This window comes from Cyphomyrmex costatus, unplaced genomic scaffold, assembly GCF_001594065.2.
Source record: "Cyphomyrmex costatus isolate MS0001 unplaced genomic scaffold, Ccosl1.0 scaffold275, whole genome shotgun sequence".
NCBI classification, from domain to species: domain Eukaryota; kingdom Metazoa; phylum Arthropoda; class Insecta; order Hymenoptera; family Formicidae; genus Cyphomyrmex; species Cyphomyrmex costatus.
Genome location: NW_017276855.1, coordinates 315,651 through 329,942, shown reverse-complemented (window position 1 = coordinate 329,942; position 14,292 = coordinate 315,651). Strand labels below are relative to the sequence as shown.

Here is a 14,292-nt window from a genome sequence, read left to right as displayed (position 1 = left end):
TAAAGGAATGTTCTATTTTTCAATTATTGATTCTTGTCCTTAAATATATTTTAGTAGTCTAATAGATATTAAAAACATTATCTATTAATATTATTATTCTTTTTCTATATATTATTTACTGAGAATTTTATTCATTGTTTATTTATTATTAGAAAGTAAGAGGGGTTAGATCAAAATATTCGAAAATCCATAAGCCTTTGGATGTTAATTTTATAAAACGTAGCCGTTGTGTGTGTATGTAATGCATTTATATTGTAAAATACAGAAATCTTAAAAATTTTTGAAATTATAAAATTAAAATATTTAAAAAATTTAAAATTTTAAAAACTGTAATTGTTTATTTTAAACCAAGATTAATAATTAAAATTATTTTTTTAAATTAAATTTATCCATAATTAATATATTTATCATAACTATAATCAAATTTAAAATTATAATAAAAAAATTTTACATGACTTTTCTATTGCAACTTATTAGAATTAAATTACAAACAATATTTTAATAAAACATTTAGTTTTATACAAATTATTATAATAAAAAATTCTTTAATAATGTTTTGTGTTGTATAATGTCTATTTCTGTTATTTTTTATAAATAACGGTTAAATTTAAATTATTATATATTTAGTAACTTATTTAAAAATTATATATGTGCAATGGTGATAAACAATTTATTTGAGTATAGGAAAGTAAAAATAATATATTTAGTTAATAATCATTTAGTTTCACACAAAGATTTTTTAGTAATTCTTTTATTGTGATAGAATTTTTAATTCTAATATTTCTAAGAAAATTAATGATTAGTTTAACTTAATAATTTATTTATTTTAAGACTATATACTGACTTTAGTACGAATGATCTACGATGGTATGTTATTTACGAATCAGTGAACAGGAAACTATTTCGATAAGCAGGCTAGGCATCAGTAACTTTATGCAAGTTGCACCTTTTCGTTATAAAACTAGAATTTGCGATTATATGATGAGAATATTAATCATACGAGGAAAACACATAAACGTGCATTATATCAATTTTTTCAAATTAAAATACGCTTGTATCATTATATGCTTGTTATTTGTATTGACATATGTAAGTACGCATTATACTAATTTAATATAGCACCAAACACTGTATTAGTTTTTAAGAGATAGTTTTAAGATAAAGCTTTCGCTAAATATTTTTACAACTTTAAAAAATTCTCATTTATGTGAAAGTTATAAATTATGTTGCTAAGATATATGTAAGTGTAGCTATTAAATTACTTTATCTCTTTTTCTATACGTAGCTCTATACGTAGCAGTCTAATTACATATATTATAGATATTCATAAAAAGTAATCCTCTAATTTAAAAAAATTTTATTTATCTGTATTTTTAGTAGCAGAAAGAATTTATTAATTCCAAATAAAAGTATTTTTTGTAAATTTTTGAAAGTTTTAGTATAACTTCTCGAGTTAACAATAGCTCTTTGTTATTGCCGAACAATAAATCACTTCCTAGATCTCTCTATAAATTCATACGTATATTCTGTCATAAGTCAATATGAATAACGGGGTTCATATATATTTTATGCCTTTCTCTGGCTTTGCTGAAAAAGAAGCTTACGCAAAAATATTGTCCTTTTGTTAAAACTTTGTTTTTCTACAGTATGTTTGAATTATAAGTCAAGTGAAGGTAGGAAGTAATACCTTTCCCATACGTTCACTTCCGTATCTCCGCCTATGAACTTTTAAATATAATTTCAATCTTATTATACTGATTACGTCTTAAATTAATTTTTTACATAATTGATATTTGTAATTTTACATAATTAAATTTAATTAAATTAAATAATAAAAGAGAGTATTTTGTATCAGTTTTTTAATAATACATTTAATAGAAAATAGTTTAAGTTATTTTATAGATGTATTAAATAAAAAAATTTAATATACTTTTTATAACTTTTTAATAATTATATGCATGTTTTTGGGTTACTCACTAATACATTTGTGTTGGATTATATCTTATTATTGAGAATTGACTCTTATTGGTCTTTGCTTCATTTTGTTATATTTTGAATATACTAATTTTTTTTTAATTATGTTTTTATGTATTTTATTATAATTCTTTAAAAAAATGGTTTAAGATTGATAAAATATTTTGAGAAACAAATTTCTAAATTTTTTGTACACATTGTGTTTGTGCATCTATAGAAATGTGCAGTTATAGAATAAATTATGAAATTTTACCATAAAATATTATCAGATTTGAACGAGCAAGGCTTTAGAGTGAGAAGAACAATAACCGGTTCGATACAAAAGCAAAAGTAAAATTATTTGTACAATCTTCTCTTTCTCCTCTCACTTTCAATGAAAGTCGGTAAATTCATTCACCGAGATTGTGCATAATAACTATATAAGCTGATACGTAAATTGATAATTATGTCTATGCATTTAATAATTGCAAATAACTTTGTATAAACAGACGCGCGGATGCATTTATTAGATTGCTCACATAATTTGGAAATAATTAACTATTCGCAGCTAAACAAATTTAAATTGCTAATTTTAAAAATGTTATGCTCATTTTTTAAAATAGTTATTGATCGATTTAATTTGATCCAAATTGTTCGGATTTAATTTCATAATTTTGCAGTTTTATAATTATTTAGATAGTGATTTCGGTTTCATGATTATTCTCTTTGCTTTTATTCTTGCAATGTTATAGACATTGGTATTAGTGTAATCTTATATAGTATAAATGATTTGCAATCATTGGAGAAAGTGTGTCTACTTTTCTATACTTATTAACAAAAATAAAATAAATAAATACATTGAAATGATTTCAAGACTTGGAATAGACTTCTTAAATCATTATTAACAGAAATATATGGTACTAAATAATAATTATTGAGAAGTACACTCTAAAAGTGTGAAACTGTGTATTTTATTACTGAAAAACATGTAATAAATATTCTCTGATTATTAATGATGATCAGTGTAGCACTAAAGTTATTGATTTATTTTTAGAGAATGATTCTCAATATTTGATATAATTAGAGAAATAAACTATCAAAATTATTATTTGATAATAAATAATTGTATTATAAAATTGTTGTATTATAATAAATAATCTGAAACATGCGTAAGTTTTTTTTATCTTCGCAAAATAGTTACTTTATGAATTTGGATTATACATACATATTATATGTTATATTGATCTCATTAAATAAATTTTAAAAGTAATAATTTTATTAAAATTATACTAAATACAAATATATTAATATAAACATATTGTAGTAAAAAAATTATTAAAAATTGAAACATATATTACAAAATATATTTAAGAAAATACTCTTTTTATAAATTATATAAAATTGTTTTAAAATACGAATTTTTCTTTTATAGATTTTGTTAGAAATAAAGTAAATATTATGTATGTACTATACCGCGACTGATTGATAATGAACTTGTGTATTTTCTTACGAGAAACGAATACCACTCTTAATGATATTGCAATGATATGCGAAGTGGAAACCGATGAATCAGGTCGCAGGCCTTTTTACTTCGTGAACTCCGTTGCTACCTTTCGATGATAGTCCTTTCACTCTCGTTTACATTGCACTCGCTTTGCTTCTGAGAAGACATTGATCGCACGTTTTTCACATTAGTATACAACCGGAAATTGAAACACGAGTTGTATGTCGAAATTATTATTTCCTAGGCTTTTTTGCTATTTGCATGAGATAATCTAACGAGAAACCACTCAAACAGTCAATCCGTGTGAATAACCTTTTTTGTTTATTATATTTAATATAATATATATATGTATACGTAAATATATATTTTGTATATTATAATATACATATAATAGATTTATAATTAAATTAAATTTTTTACATTATATGTTATAAATTACTCATATAAATACATATTCTATGTTATAAGAATTTATACTCACATAATTTTATATATTTACATAATATTTATTATTTAATTTAATCTAAATTACTATTATATTTAAATTAAGAAAAATGTGTATAAAAGTATCCTTAATTTGCATTTTTTTAAATATGTATCCATTAAGTTTTGTATTGAAAAGGGTGTGCCTCTTCGTGATCATCGTGACTCTCGATCTCTTTGTACGTGATTTATGCTAAGACTTCTTACACCCTATTGTATTTTCTTTTCGTCGCGCCCATTGGTTCATGATTGGTTGGGTCGTTGAACTAATTGCATGAGAAGTCTAATCGCAAAAAGGAACAACCGCAAAAAACGGAGAAGAGGAGACGAGATCGACGGCGAAAGAGATCGGCCAGTCGAAAAGAGAGTGAGTGAGTGTTTTCTTCGTGGTGAACCGATTCATGGTGAAGGTCCTCGTATATAAGCCACCGTGTAGACTATGATAGTCAGTGCGGAAACACCATCGGATCTTGATCCAGAACTACAAGATGACAATCATGTTGAAATTCGTAAGTTTCTATCGTGGTCAAAAATTTAAAAATCATGGAGATTTCAGAATCATCGTATTTCTTCATTTCTTCTGGATAACGCAACTTTCGGATTACTGGAATTGACGACTTTGTGATACGTGTGTTTGATAGTGATTTCGATAAATCTCTTGAGAATTATTCACGCGGGCAAAAATGTTCATGAATGACATTACTTCAAAATGTTTCTCTTAAAATGAGATTGCTTAATTATGTAGCTATATTGAAATCTAGAAGCATAGATGATCGTGAAATATAAACTGTGATTGTTTGAGTATTGAATTTGAGGATTGAAAAATTTAAACAGCTGTAACTTTGTTAAAAATAAATGAAATTTTAATTAGAAAGAAGTTTTAATGTTTAAAATCTTTACTTTTGAAAAGTTACTGTGTCTTTTGAGTTTCTATGAATTTGGTCATTTTTACATATAAAAACTAATTATTATCCGGAGCTAAACAAAAGATAGAAAATTTCCTTTTTATTTTGTAGGCCTGTCACGTGCAAAATTACCTGCAAAAAATTTTGATCTCTTTTCACGTAAAAGTTTTTTTTCACGTAAGATTTTACTTATAAAATCATTTTTTTAAACTATTTCTAAGATTTTTTTATTATTGAATTATTGAGAATTCAATGAAAAGAGCATTTTGACTTTGATAATTCCGTTAAATTATAACTCCGTTAAAAATCATCGTATCATAATAATAAACACAAATTCTTAGAACTGAAACTTTGCTCTATCAAGAAATAATTATTAAATATAAAAAGTTTTTTTAAAAACATGACATATGATGTAAATAAAATAGCGCTAATAACTTTTGTTCTAATCCAATATAAAAATTATTTTTTGTATTGATATATCATATTTCTAACAATTTTTTATATTTATTTAAACCAGAAATTTGTAACTATTAATTAAACAAATTTTAAGATTGAAAGTGCTTACATCTTGATTGTTGAAATTTTCTACGCAATTGCTTTCGTTGTAATTGATGTGGTGTCATGTTCAATCGCTCATTTACAATCTGTCAGACAGGTCCGTTACGCTTTCATGACGATGTTATACCTTTGCAGTTTTTACTCACGCTGGTGGCGATGGCGGTCACGGCATGGCCCTCGTTCTTGGTACACGAAGGTCATGGTCTTGGAGCAGATGAGCCGAAGCTCATCTCGCAATCAGTACATTTACACGAGGTGCCGACCAAGGTGATCAAGGTTACTAAGACAGTAGCTATCAAGGTCCCTGTACCGTATCCCGTTAAGGTGAGCAGTTTTCCAAGAAAACGAAAGCTAATTAACAATTCGAAAGTATTAATTAACTCGATATTTTACAACTATTTATAAATTTAATCTTGTTTTAAAAAATTTGAGATCGGACGTCGAGATCCAAAATAACTGCAAAAATCATAACTAGATTTGTAAAACTACCAGAAAATAAAATGAAAAAAGCAAATAAAACAGAATATAATAAAACACTTTTTTCGGTAAATTTATATACATATTTATAAAAAGTAAAAATGTGTGTTCAAAAATTTCATATTGCGGAAATTTTCTTAAGAATTAAAAAAAAAATTTTTAATATAGTTAAGTAATATTTTTTTATACATTTTAATGCTGAAATTATTTATATAGATTATATGTACGTATATACGTATGTATAATACAATATACATATAATATTATAATAATAGGTATTGGAAAAAGAAAACCAGAAAGAGAAAAATAATTTTATTTCAATATTAGTATTATCTTAATAAAAGTACGAAAACATCTCAAATTTTTAATTTTTTTTCTTACAGTGTAATGTGCAAATGTTTGCATATGGCTAATCAATACTATTTTTTTTACGTTCTTTAGGTACCTCATCACATCCCATTTCCGGTGCCCGTCAAACATCCTATAGCAATTCGAGTACCACAGATAGTGAAAGTGCCGCAGCACGTGCCAGTGCCTATAGAAAAGCCAATTCCGGTGGAAGTGCATCAGCAGGTATTTATTACCAATTAAAGATAAGCTTAATGAGCTAATGATACATAACATTGAACAAAGAATTTATTTTATAAAATACTTTATAGTTACATATTTTGTCTTATATCTAAAGAACTATATATTTATATATTATTCTTATACTTGATATTTTTATGCATTAAAATTTAGAATTTTCTATTTTTATATAATAAGAAATAGAAAAATTTTATGATAGTGACTTTATATTACAATTTTAATAAACATCAATTTTTGCATGCTTTTTTAATTACTTAAAAAAGATTGATTATAGAACTATAAATAGATATAGTTGATTTAATAAAATCAGTTTGTGTGTGTGTGAATAAAGACCGTTATATATGTGGATAAATTAATTAAGTAAAAGAAGCATCAACTATAATCAAAGTTAGATAAGTTGGAATAATATTTTATATATATTTTAAATACATTTATATTTCAGATATATATATGACTGTGCCCTAATTACTCTCAGATTTGAACACAATCAACTGAACTAATAATAGTTTCACAAATTAAATTAATTATCGATGCTATTAGTATTTTAAATCTGTAAAAATTTATTATCCGCGATAAACATATATTACTTCAGCTAAAATTCGAACCTCTCGATTTTTCAAGATTGGTCTTAATCAATATTATTACTAAGTGACATGTGTTAATATTTTTTGCAGTATAAATCAATATTTATACATATATAGAAAGAGCACGCATTGAAAGACAAGCGTATATAAATAATAATAGGTAAGTTAAAACAAAAAAAAAGATCGCTATATGAATTAATTAATTTAGGTGCCGTTCCTGATATCTAAACCGGTGCCAATACCGCATCCGGTTCCCGTACCTCATCCAGTTACTTTAACCAAGCCGATTTTCATCCCTGTGCCGAAAACGATCCCGATTCCACAATCAAATCATGATGAAGGTGGCATTTCCACTGGAACAGAAGGCGGAGGTGATCATGCTAGCCATGAGACGGCCCACTATAGCACTTATACCTCTCAAGGCCATGAATCCTACGATCAGCAAAATAGCGACCAGCAGGTCCAATTCCAGCCATCTCAGCCCGACTACTCGACCGATCATTAGCTTTCGAAATGCGACAGAACGACTGATTATGGCAGTGTGCGAGGTCTACGTGGCTGAAAGGAAAAGTAAATCGAGAAATAAATCATTGACGTACGATATACGCAAACCGGTCACTTTGAAAGCGGTTTAAGCGAAATGTTAAAGGGTTTAAATAAGTAAGATACGAGTACTCTAAATGACGTTGCCCTTTCTTGGAAACTTGACTCATTCTACTTTCAAAGTCGATAACCCGATACATGAATATAAAATGGTATTTTCCAAATTTATCGCGTAAATACAGATCACTTTTGAGTTGGATTTAAAAAAAAGAAAGAAGAATTGGATAGAAAATTAATTTTATTCTTATTAAAATTGCATGAAAAAGTTTATATAATATTGATATTAATTGGAAAAATTTAAACTTTTTATTTTCTATACTGTCGTTTCGTATTATTTCGGAATATTAATTATACACTTATATACATGTTTATGTTGTCGGATATAATTTATTAAGCATTAGATTATTGTGTGATAAAAAAAAAAATTTGTTCCACATTAATCGTCATCAAAGTATTTCTGTAACGTAGAGAAAGATTTTTAAATGTTGTAAAACGATTTTTCTGCGATTAGGTAATCAATTTCTCTCTATCAAATATAATCTTCTCGCAATTTAATGGTTGAATATAGTAATAGAAAGAGAAGTCGACGAGGCTGTAACATAAATGTCGCAATTCTTCTGAATTAGGTTCTATTCAATTAACTTTGGAAGAAACGAAAGAATAGAACATATAAAATAAGATTTTTCTCTTTGATATAATTATTTCTGTTGACGCAACTAACTCTAAAAAAATGTATTTTTAATCGTTTTAATTTCTGAAGAATTGAGATAGCGCATTTGTATATATAGACAAGTAAGTTTTTATAACATTGTTGAGTTTTTGTTTTTGTTATAATTTTTCTTTGGTTACGTGAGATTATTATTTGCTATATTAATGACTGTATTCCAAAATTCACTGCCATCGCTGAGAATTCATAATTTACGTTACGTGCACTATAAATTTTCAACATATATTGGCAGTAAATTTTAGAAGACACACAGCTGGTATATATTATTTTTTAATAAAACATTTATACTTACTGGAGCAGTGTCATCCTTATTCCTCACGCTCGTAGAATCTGTTGCCTTTCGCGAAACCCCCTGAGTATAGTCATAAATATCAAGTTGCGACATTTTTTATTGGGCAGGTGTGCAAGTAGCGTTACGACTTGGACTTGCTCAACGGGATCGCTTACGATACGTGCGTATACAACGTACGTTTTGTGTGGCGTGTGCTCCGCATGCAAATTTCATTAATCGCGTGTTTAACGTGTCCTCGTTCTCCATTTAATGGACATTTCACCGCCGCAAGTAACCATTTCTCATAATGCAACCTTAAAATTTCGCTTTCGTGCCCGCGATTATACAATTTTAATCTTGTTTTGTAATTCGTAAGAGATGTCCACGTAATCAAAAGCTTAAATTGTTCATCATAAATCCGTTATCAGTTAATTTATCACGTTGATTCTTCCGATATATTACTTATCTTACATAAATCTATACACCCGCATTATTAATTGTAAATACAAGAAAGCCTATATAAGTAACAATTATAAATAAGAAAGTATAAAATATATATATAATAATAAGGTATAAGATAAAGGATTTTTTTATTTCGATTGCTTACGTTTTTCTGTAATATTTTTGTTTATATCACGACGTTTACATCACGTTTTGTAAAATAACAAATTTCTTTTGCAATTTTAATAGAAAAGAGAATATAGTAAGAGGAAGTAAGAATGTACGATTTTGTCATAGGAAAAGATTTATTTCGATGATGAACAATCAGTATAATAAAGTTACAGGTAGAAACATATAGACCTAAGTAGTCACACTTAATGATCGCGAGCACCACTTAAATTCTTTCTTCACGACAATGTCTTTTAATTTTTTCATACAAAATCAGAGGACGCTCTTCTTTTTTAGATACTTGTTCTTCCCTTCTGCCCTATAGTAAAAATATTCAAAAGAATCCCACATGAAAAATTCGCCGAATTGTCCCTTAATTTTCAAAACGTGAGGTATTCACTATAATCACACTTATCGACGAAGAAGAATATATATTAACACATATTAATATATATATCGTTCTTTGGGAACGCTTTCCTAAAGTGATCACTGAAAGCTCTGAAAGATTCACGCGGTCCAAGTGTGCTTCGCGCCGATGACGAAGAGCGCCGCTCTCGGGTTGAAATTTTACCAGGAAGAGTATCTATAGCTGGGGTAACCGCTGTAACCGCTGTAACCACTGTATCCGCTGTATCCATTATATCCAAGACCGGTGTATCCATTATATCCAAGACCGGTGTATCCATTATATCCAAGACCAGCGTGCAATTTTGTGTAAACGAGTGGCTGCTCGACTGGTACCGGCACGTGTTTGACGACGGGGACGGCGTAGGGCTGGGGCACCTTAACGGCATACGGGGCGGGAACTGGAACCTTAACTGGAACGCTGACGGGAACGGGCACGGGGCGGTCTACTGCGACAGGAACATGCTTGGTGACCTCGACTGGGTAGGGTTTGGGTACTTGAACGGGGTACGGGCGGTCGACTGGCACGGCGTATGGCACCTAAAAAGAAAAGGATTAAATTTGATTATCGATGAATGAAGTCTATATGAATAAATCTGTTTTCCTTTGTAGAGCTTATTTTAGCTCATCAGTTTATTAGAAGTCAAATATTTTGCTATTTTATTACTTACTTAATTATTCGATTTCAAAGACAGTGCGCTTTTTATTAAGAATGCAAATGTATACACAATATAGATTTGATTTTGTTACTATGAGTGATATCTAGATCGAGGTGACTGATTCCCATGACAATCCAAGACATCATGTATAAAACGAAGACCTCGCGCTCCTAATCACGCTCTACTTGTTACAGTAGGTATATCTCTCTTCGTACGATCATTACTTTATAGTGAAGTAGAAATGCGTATATGTTTCGAAAGTTTAGATTATCATATTTTATAGTATAGATCTTAGTACGTATCATTTTAGAAACTAACTCTATACTTCTACCAAATAGAAATCTCTTGAAAAATAAATAATATATCTGCATGTGAAAAGGATTCATTAAATTCATAGATTTTAACTTACACCAGAGGCAGAATATATGAAGCAAAGTTAAAGATCTAATAAAATACACGTAGAATTAAAAATAAAATATTTATGTTAATATATTTAAGAGATGAAAAGTATACAGAGAATTGTAAAATAATCTTTATCTTTATGTCGTTATTGGAGAAACCCTAATCGGCTTTAAACGATCTTTCTATTGAAACATATGAATATAGTGAAGTTATTATTTCTGCAATAAGTCATTTGTTAATTGCTTTACTTTCATCTAATTGTGCTTTTCAGAAAATTGATTCCTAGAAAAGTTACTATTTCCCATTAGCAGCAACATGTGATATTGATATAAGAAAATTGGAAGATACTATCGCAAATACTCTTTATCAAATCTTACTATCGAGTTTTCATTATACATATCGTATGTAGTCGCAAATGTTAGCATTCTAATGAAAGGTTCGGGAAAGGAAAAACATAGTAAGATCGATACCTTAACTGGGACTGGGACGTGTTTCTCGACGGGTACGGCAACTGGTTGGGGCACTGGTACAGCGACTTCCTTCGTCAAGACGGTAGAAACACCGTGGCTCACGCTGGTGAGCGGAAGGGACGAGTATGTGTTCAATCCACCGAGACCATAGTCCAATCCACCAACACCGTAGCCGTAGCCTAAGGCTCCATAAAGACCACGCTTATCTTTTTTCGTATCCACCTTCTTTGCATCGTCGCTTTTCGTTTCTTCAGCGAAAGCGAGCGCCACCAGGGCGAAGAAAACCACCACCTGTAAATCATTTAGACATTTTTTAATTATTTGCGACTTAACTACTGAAGATGGCTCGGATGTAAGCCGAAACGTATAGTTTTGTATTAATTTTCTCGTTGTTATATTTACTACAATATACTTTTTATATGATCGCACCATTAACAGCGAATTTACTCTCATTAGCCCTTTTTATTCTTGTAATTTGAAATTCTCGAGAATCTACTTTTTAATTGAATTATTTATACATTTTACTTTTTTTTTAAAAAGTTTGCAAATTTATTAATTGCATAACATGATACAGATTTAAGAATATTTTGTAATTTAATCAGAATGTACAAAAAAGAATGACATTTTTTAAATTTAATATACAAGTCGTAAAATTTTTATAATTGAATTAAAAATTGTATTAAAATTACTTTACATACAAAATAAAAACGTGAAAAATAACAAAATTAAAAATAAAAATAAAATTTTTAATTCTATTATAACAATAGTTTGCTAAGAAAAAATTGTTTGCTGTATTTCTGTGTTTTATTAATAAATAGATAAATTTTAATTTACATTAACTATAAATACATTGAAAATTAGCTTAATTTGATACACTAAAAATAAAAAATATTTACTATAAATATTCTTTGTTCATTTATTTCCTGATAAATTTAGTTATTTAAAATATTTTAATTTTACATTATTTGCAAAACTGTCTATCTTTTGTAAAGGTGGGTATCCACCAAATAAGCATTTTTTTTACAAACATTTGCAAATGTTTGTGAATATTTTGTATGTAGTGTTTTTGTATTTGAAGGCTTCGTTGAATTTATTCAGTTTGAAAATGCTTGCAAACGTTTTGCGTAATTGGTGGATATCCACTTTAACAAATTGAATGTCTTATTCTTTTTTTTTTTAAACACGAATCACTCTCGTTGCAACGCACGATCAGTTTTCTCGAGATTTTCTAGACTTTTGATACTTCTGACGAATTTTTGTCAATCAATTTTTATAAAAAAGTTCTCATATCCGATTATACCTTGGTGTTCATGATGCTGTACGAATTTCGGACTCGGTTCGTCGTGTTTGCGACTGATGAGTACGATGAAGATCCCCCTGCTTTTATACGATAAACCCTCAAGGAGAGACGGCATGAAGAGCAAGGAGGTAGGTAACCGGGCCCGCCACCGAAACGCGGTTAGGTGAAAAGAAACCGAAACCGGGTCCCGCGAGTAGGGGATCGCCGAAAAACTCGCACCCGCGCGACTCTTTTCGCCGCTCGCGTTCGTAAGACAGACCCGCGCAGATCTTGCGCAAATGCATCACCTCGCACGCGTCGAAATTTATAGCATTCAGTATTGTTTGTGTGGGAAACTGTATAAAGAAGCCTAATTTAATAAAGTTTAATGAGTTATAAAATTTCGTATTTCTATATTCTTGTTTATTTAGTAATACCATACTCATCTTTTACAAATTATAATTATTAAGTAAGAGAAGAAATTCTTGCCATAACGATAATTATAACAAAATTTAAATTAAATTATTACATAATATTATATAATAATTTCAACTATAAGAAGAAATTTATGTTATATTAGATAAATTTTTATTTAATCAAATTTTTTTATATATATTATTTTTGTTACAAATATTATGTTAAATTGTAAATGGCATAAAGAAACAATTTATATGATAGAATATGGCTAATTAAGGCTCGGTACTAATTCAATTTTTGTAGCTCTTTGTTTTGCGATTATGATCACACGCGTGTTCTCTCAATCATCTGATTATGCAATTGCACGCTCGTCTGATTCCGTAATTGAAATCTTGCGCGAATGAGAAATATATGTAAATGATGAGCTTTTAGTTTTCGACTAACTATGGGCAATAAATGTCTACAAGAAAATTATGTTGTAAGTTGTGTGTAAATGAAACAAACTAGTTCCATGTATATAGAGAAGGTAAAGTTTAAATTCATGTGGGACAGAAATACAATAATGTTATTATAGCTTTTTAATTTTGTCTTCATATTTTATTCAAAACACACACATTAAAACATTTTATTATATTAAAATATTTTTCTTCCGCATTTAATATTTCGCATAATTTTGTACACCTTGAATTTGATTAAAATTGTTTTAATATTAATATCAATAAAAATTTGAAATTAAGTTTGTTTTTAATAATACACGTATTTTATGTATAAACTTTGTACATTATATAATTACACAATATTACTTTTAATTATGTGTATATGTACTTCTTAATGTACAATTTTAATGAAAGTTTGTATTATATTAACAATATAGGACATAAAAGATTGCCCCTTAAGAGATTTTACTTAATTACTCGATAAAAATGACATAACAATATTGCGCGTATCACGCGATATTACATTTGGATGCCCACCCATCCATAAATTATTGCGTCGTTTATTACCACGTAACGATACCATGTCTCATTTTTCTCGAAGTCAGTGGGGAAAAAGCGACAGGCATGAGATTCGCATTTGAGAGATCCCATAAACTTTGAAGAAAAATGAAAAAAAGCTTGAAGAGAATCGATTCCATGGTTCTTCTATAATAAACAAATACAAAAATGGCGTCAAATAAAAAAAAAGGATCAATTATATTTAAAGGAAATTATATGGAAAAAATATGAAAAATATTAGTTTTAATTTAATTTTAATTTTATAACGTTTTGTAATCTTTATTGTATGTGAAAACTATTGAATACTTTAAATTTTTTAAATATTGCATTTAAAATACAAACAATATTCTTAAAACTATTTAATTATTGTAAGATATTTTATACCTTTACAGTAAAAATTCTA

General features: G+C 28.3%; 2 protein-coding genes across 2 annotated transcripts; one reads left to right on the top strand and one right to left on the bottom strand.

Moving 5' to 3' along the window:
- The first annotated feature begins 4,379 nt into the window (after positions 1–4,379).
- Positions 4,380–7,557, top strand: LOC108774800 (E3 ubiquitin-protein ligase RNF12-B). Its single transcript, XM_018541000.1, has 4 exons — positions 4,380–4,449; positions 5,501–5,727; positions 6,322–6,453; positions 7,261–7,557. The coding sequence occupies exons 1-4, from the start codon at positions 4,380–4,382 to the stop codon at positions 7,555–7,557; spliced, it is 726 nt and encodes a 241-aa protein (XP_018396502.1).
- A 1,828-nt stretch (positions 7,558–9,385) lies between these two features.
- Positions 9,386–12,542, bottom strand: LOC108774841 (cuticle protein 64). Its single transcript, XM_018541049.1, has 3 exons — positions 12,499–12,542; positions 11,199–11,489; positions 9,386–10,207 (listed from the first exon to the last, which is right to left on the bottom strand). Exons 1-3 carry the CDS (start codon positions 12,508–12,510, stop codon positions 9,830–9,832), a joined length of 681 nt encoding a protein of 226 aa, XP_018396551.1. The 5' UTR covers positions 12,511–12,542; the 3' UTR covers positions 9,386–9,829.
- Between the last annotated feature and the right edge of the window lie 1,750 nt (positions 12,543–14,292).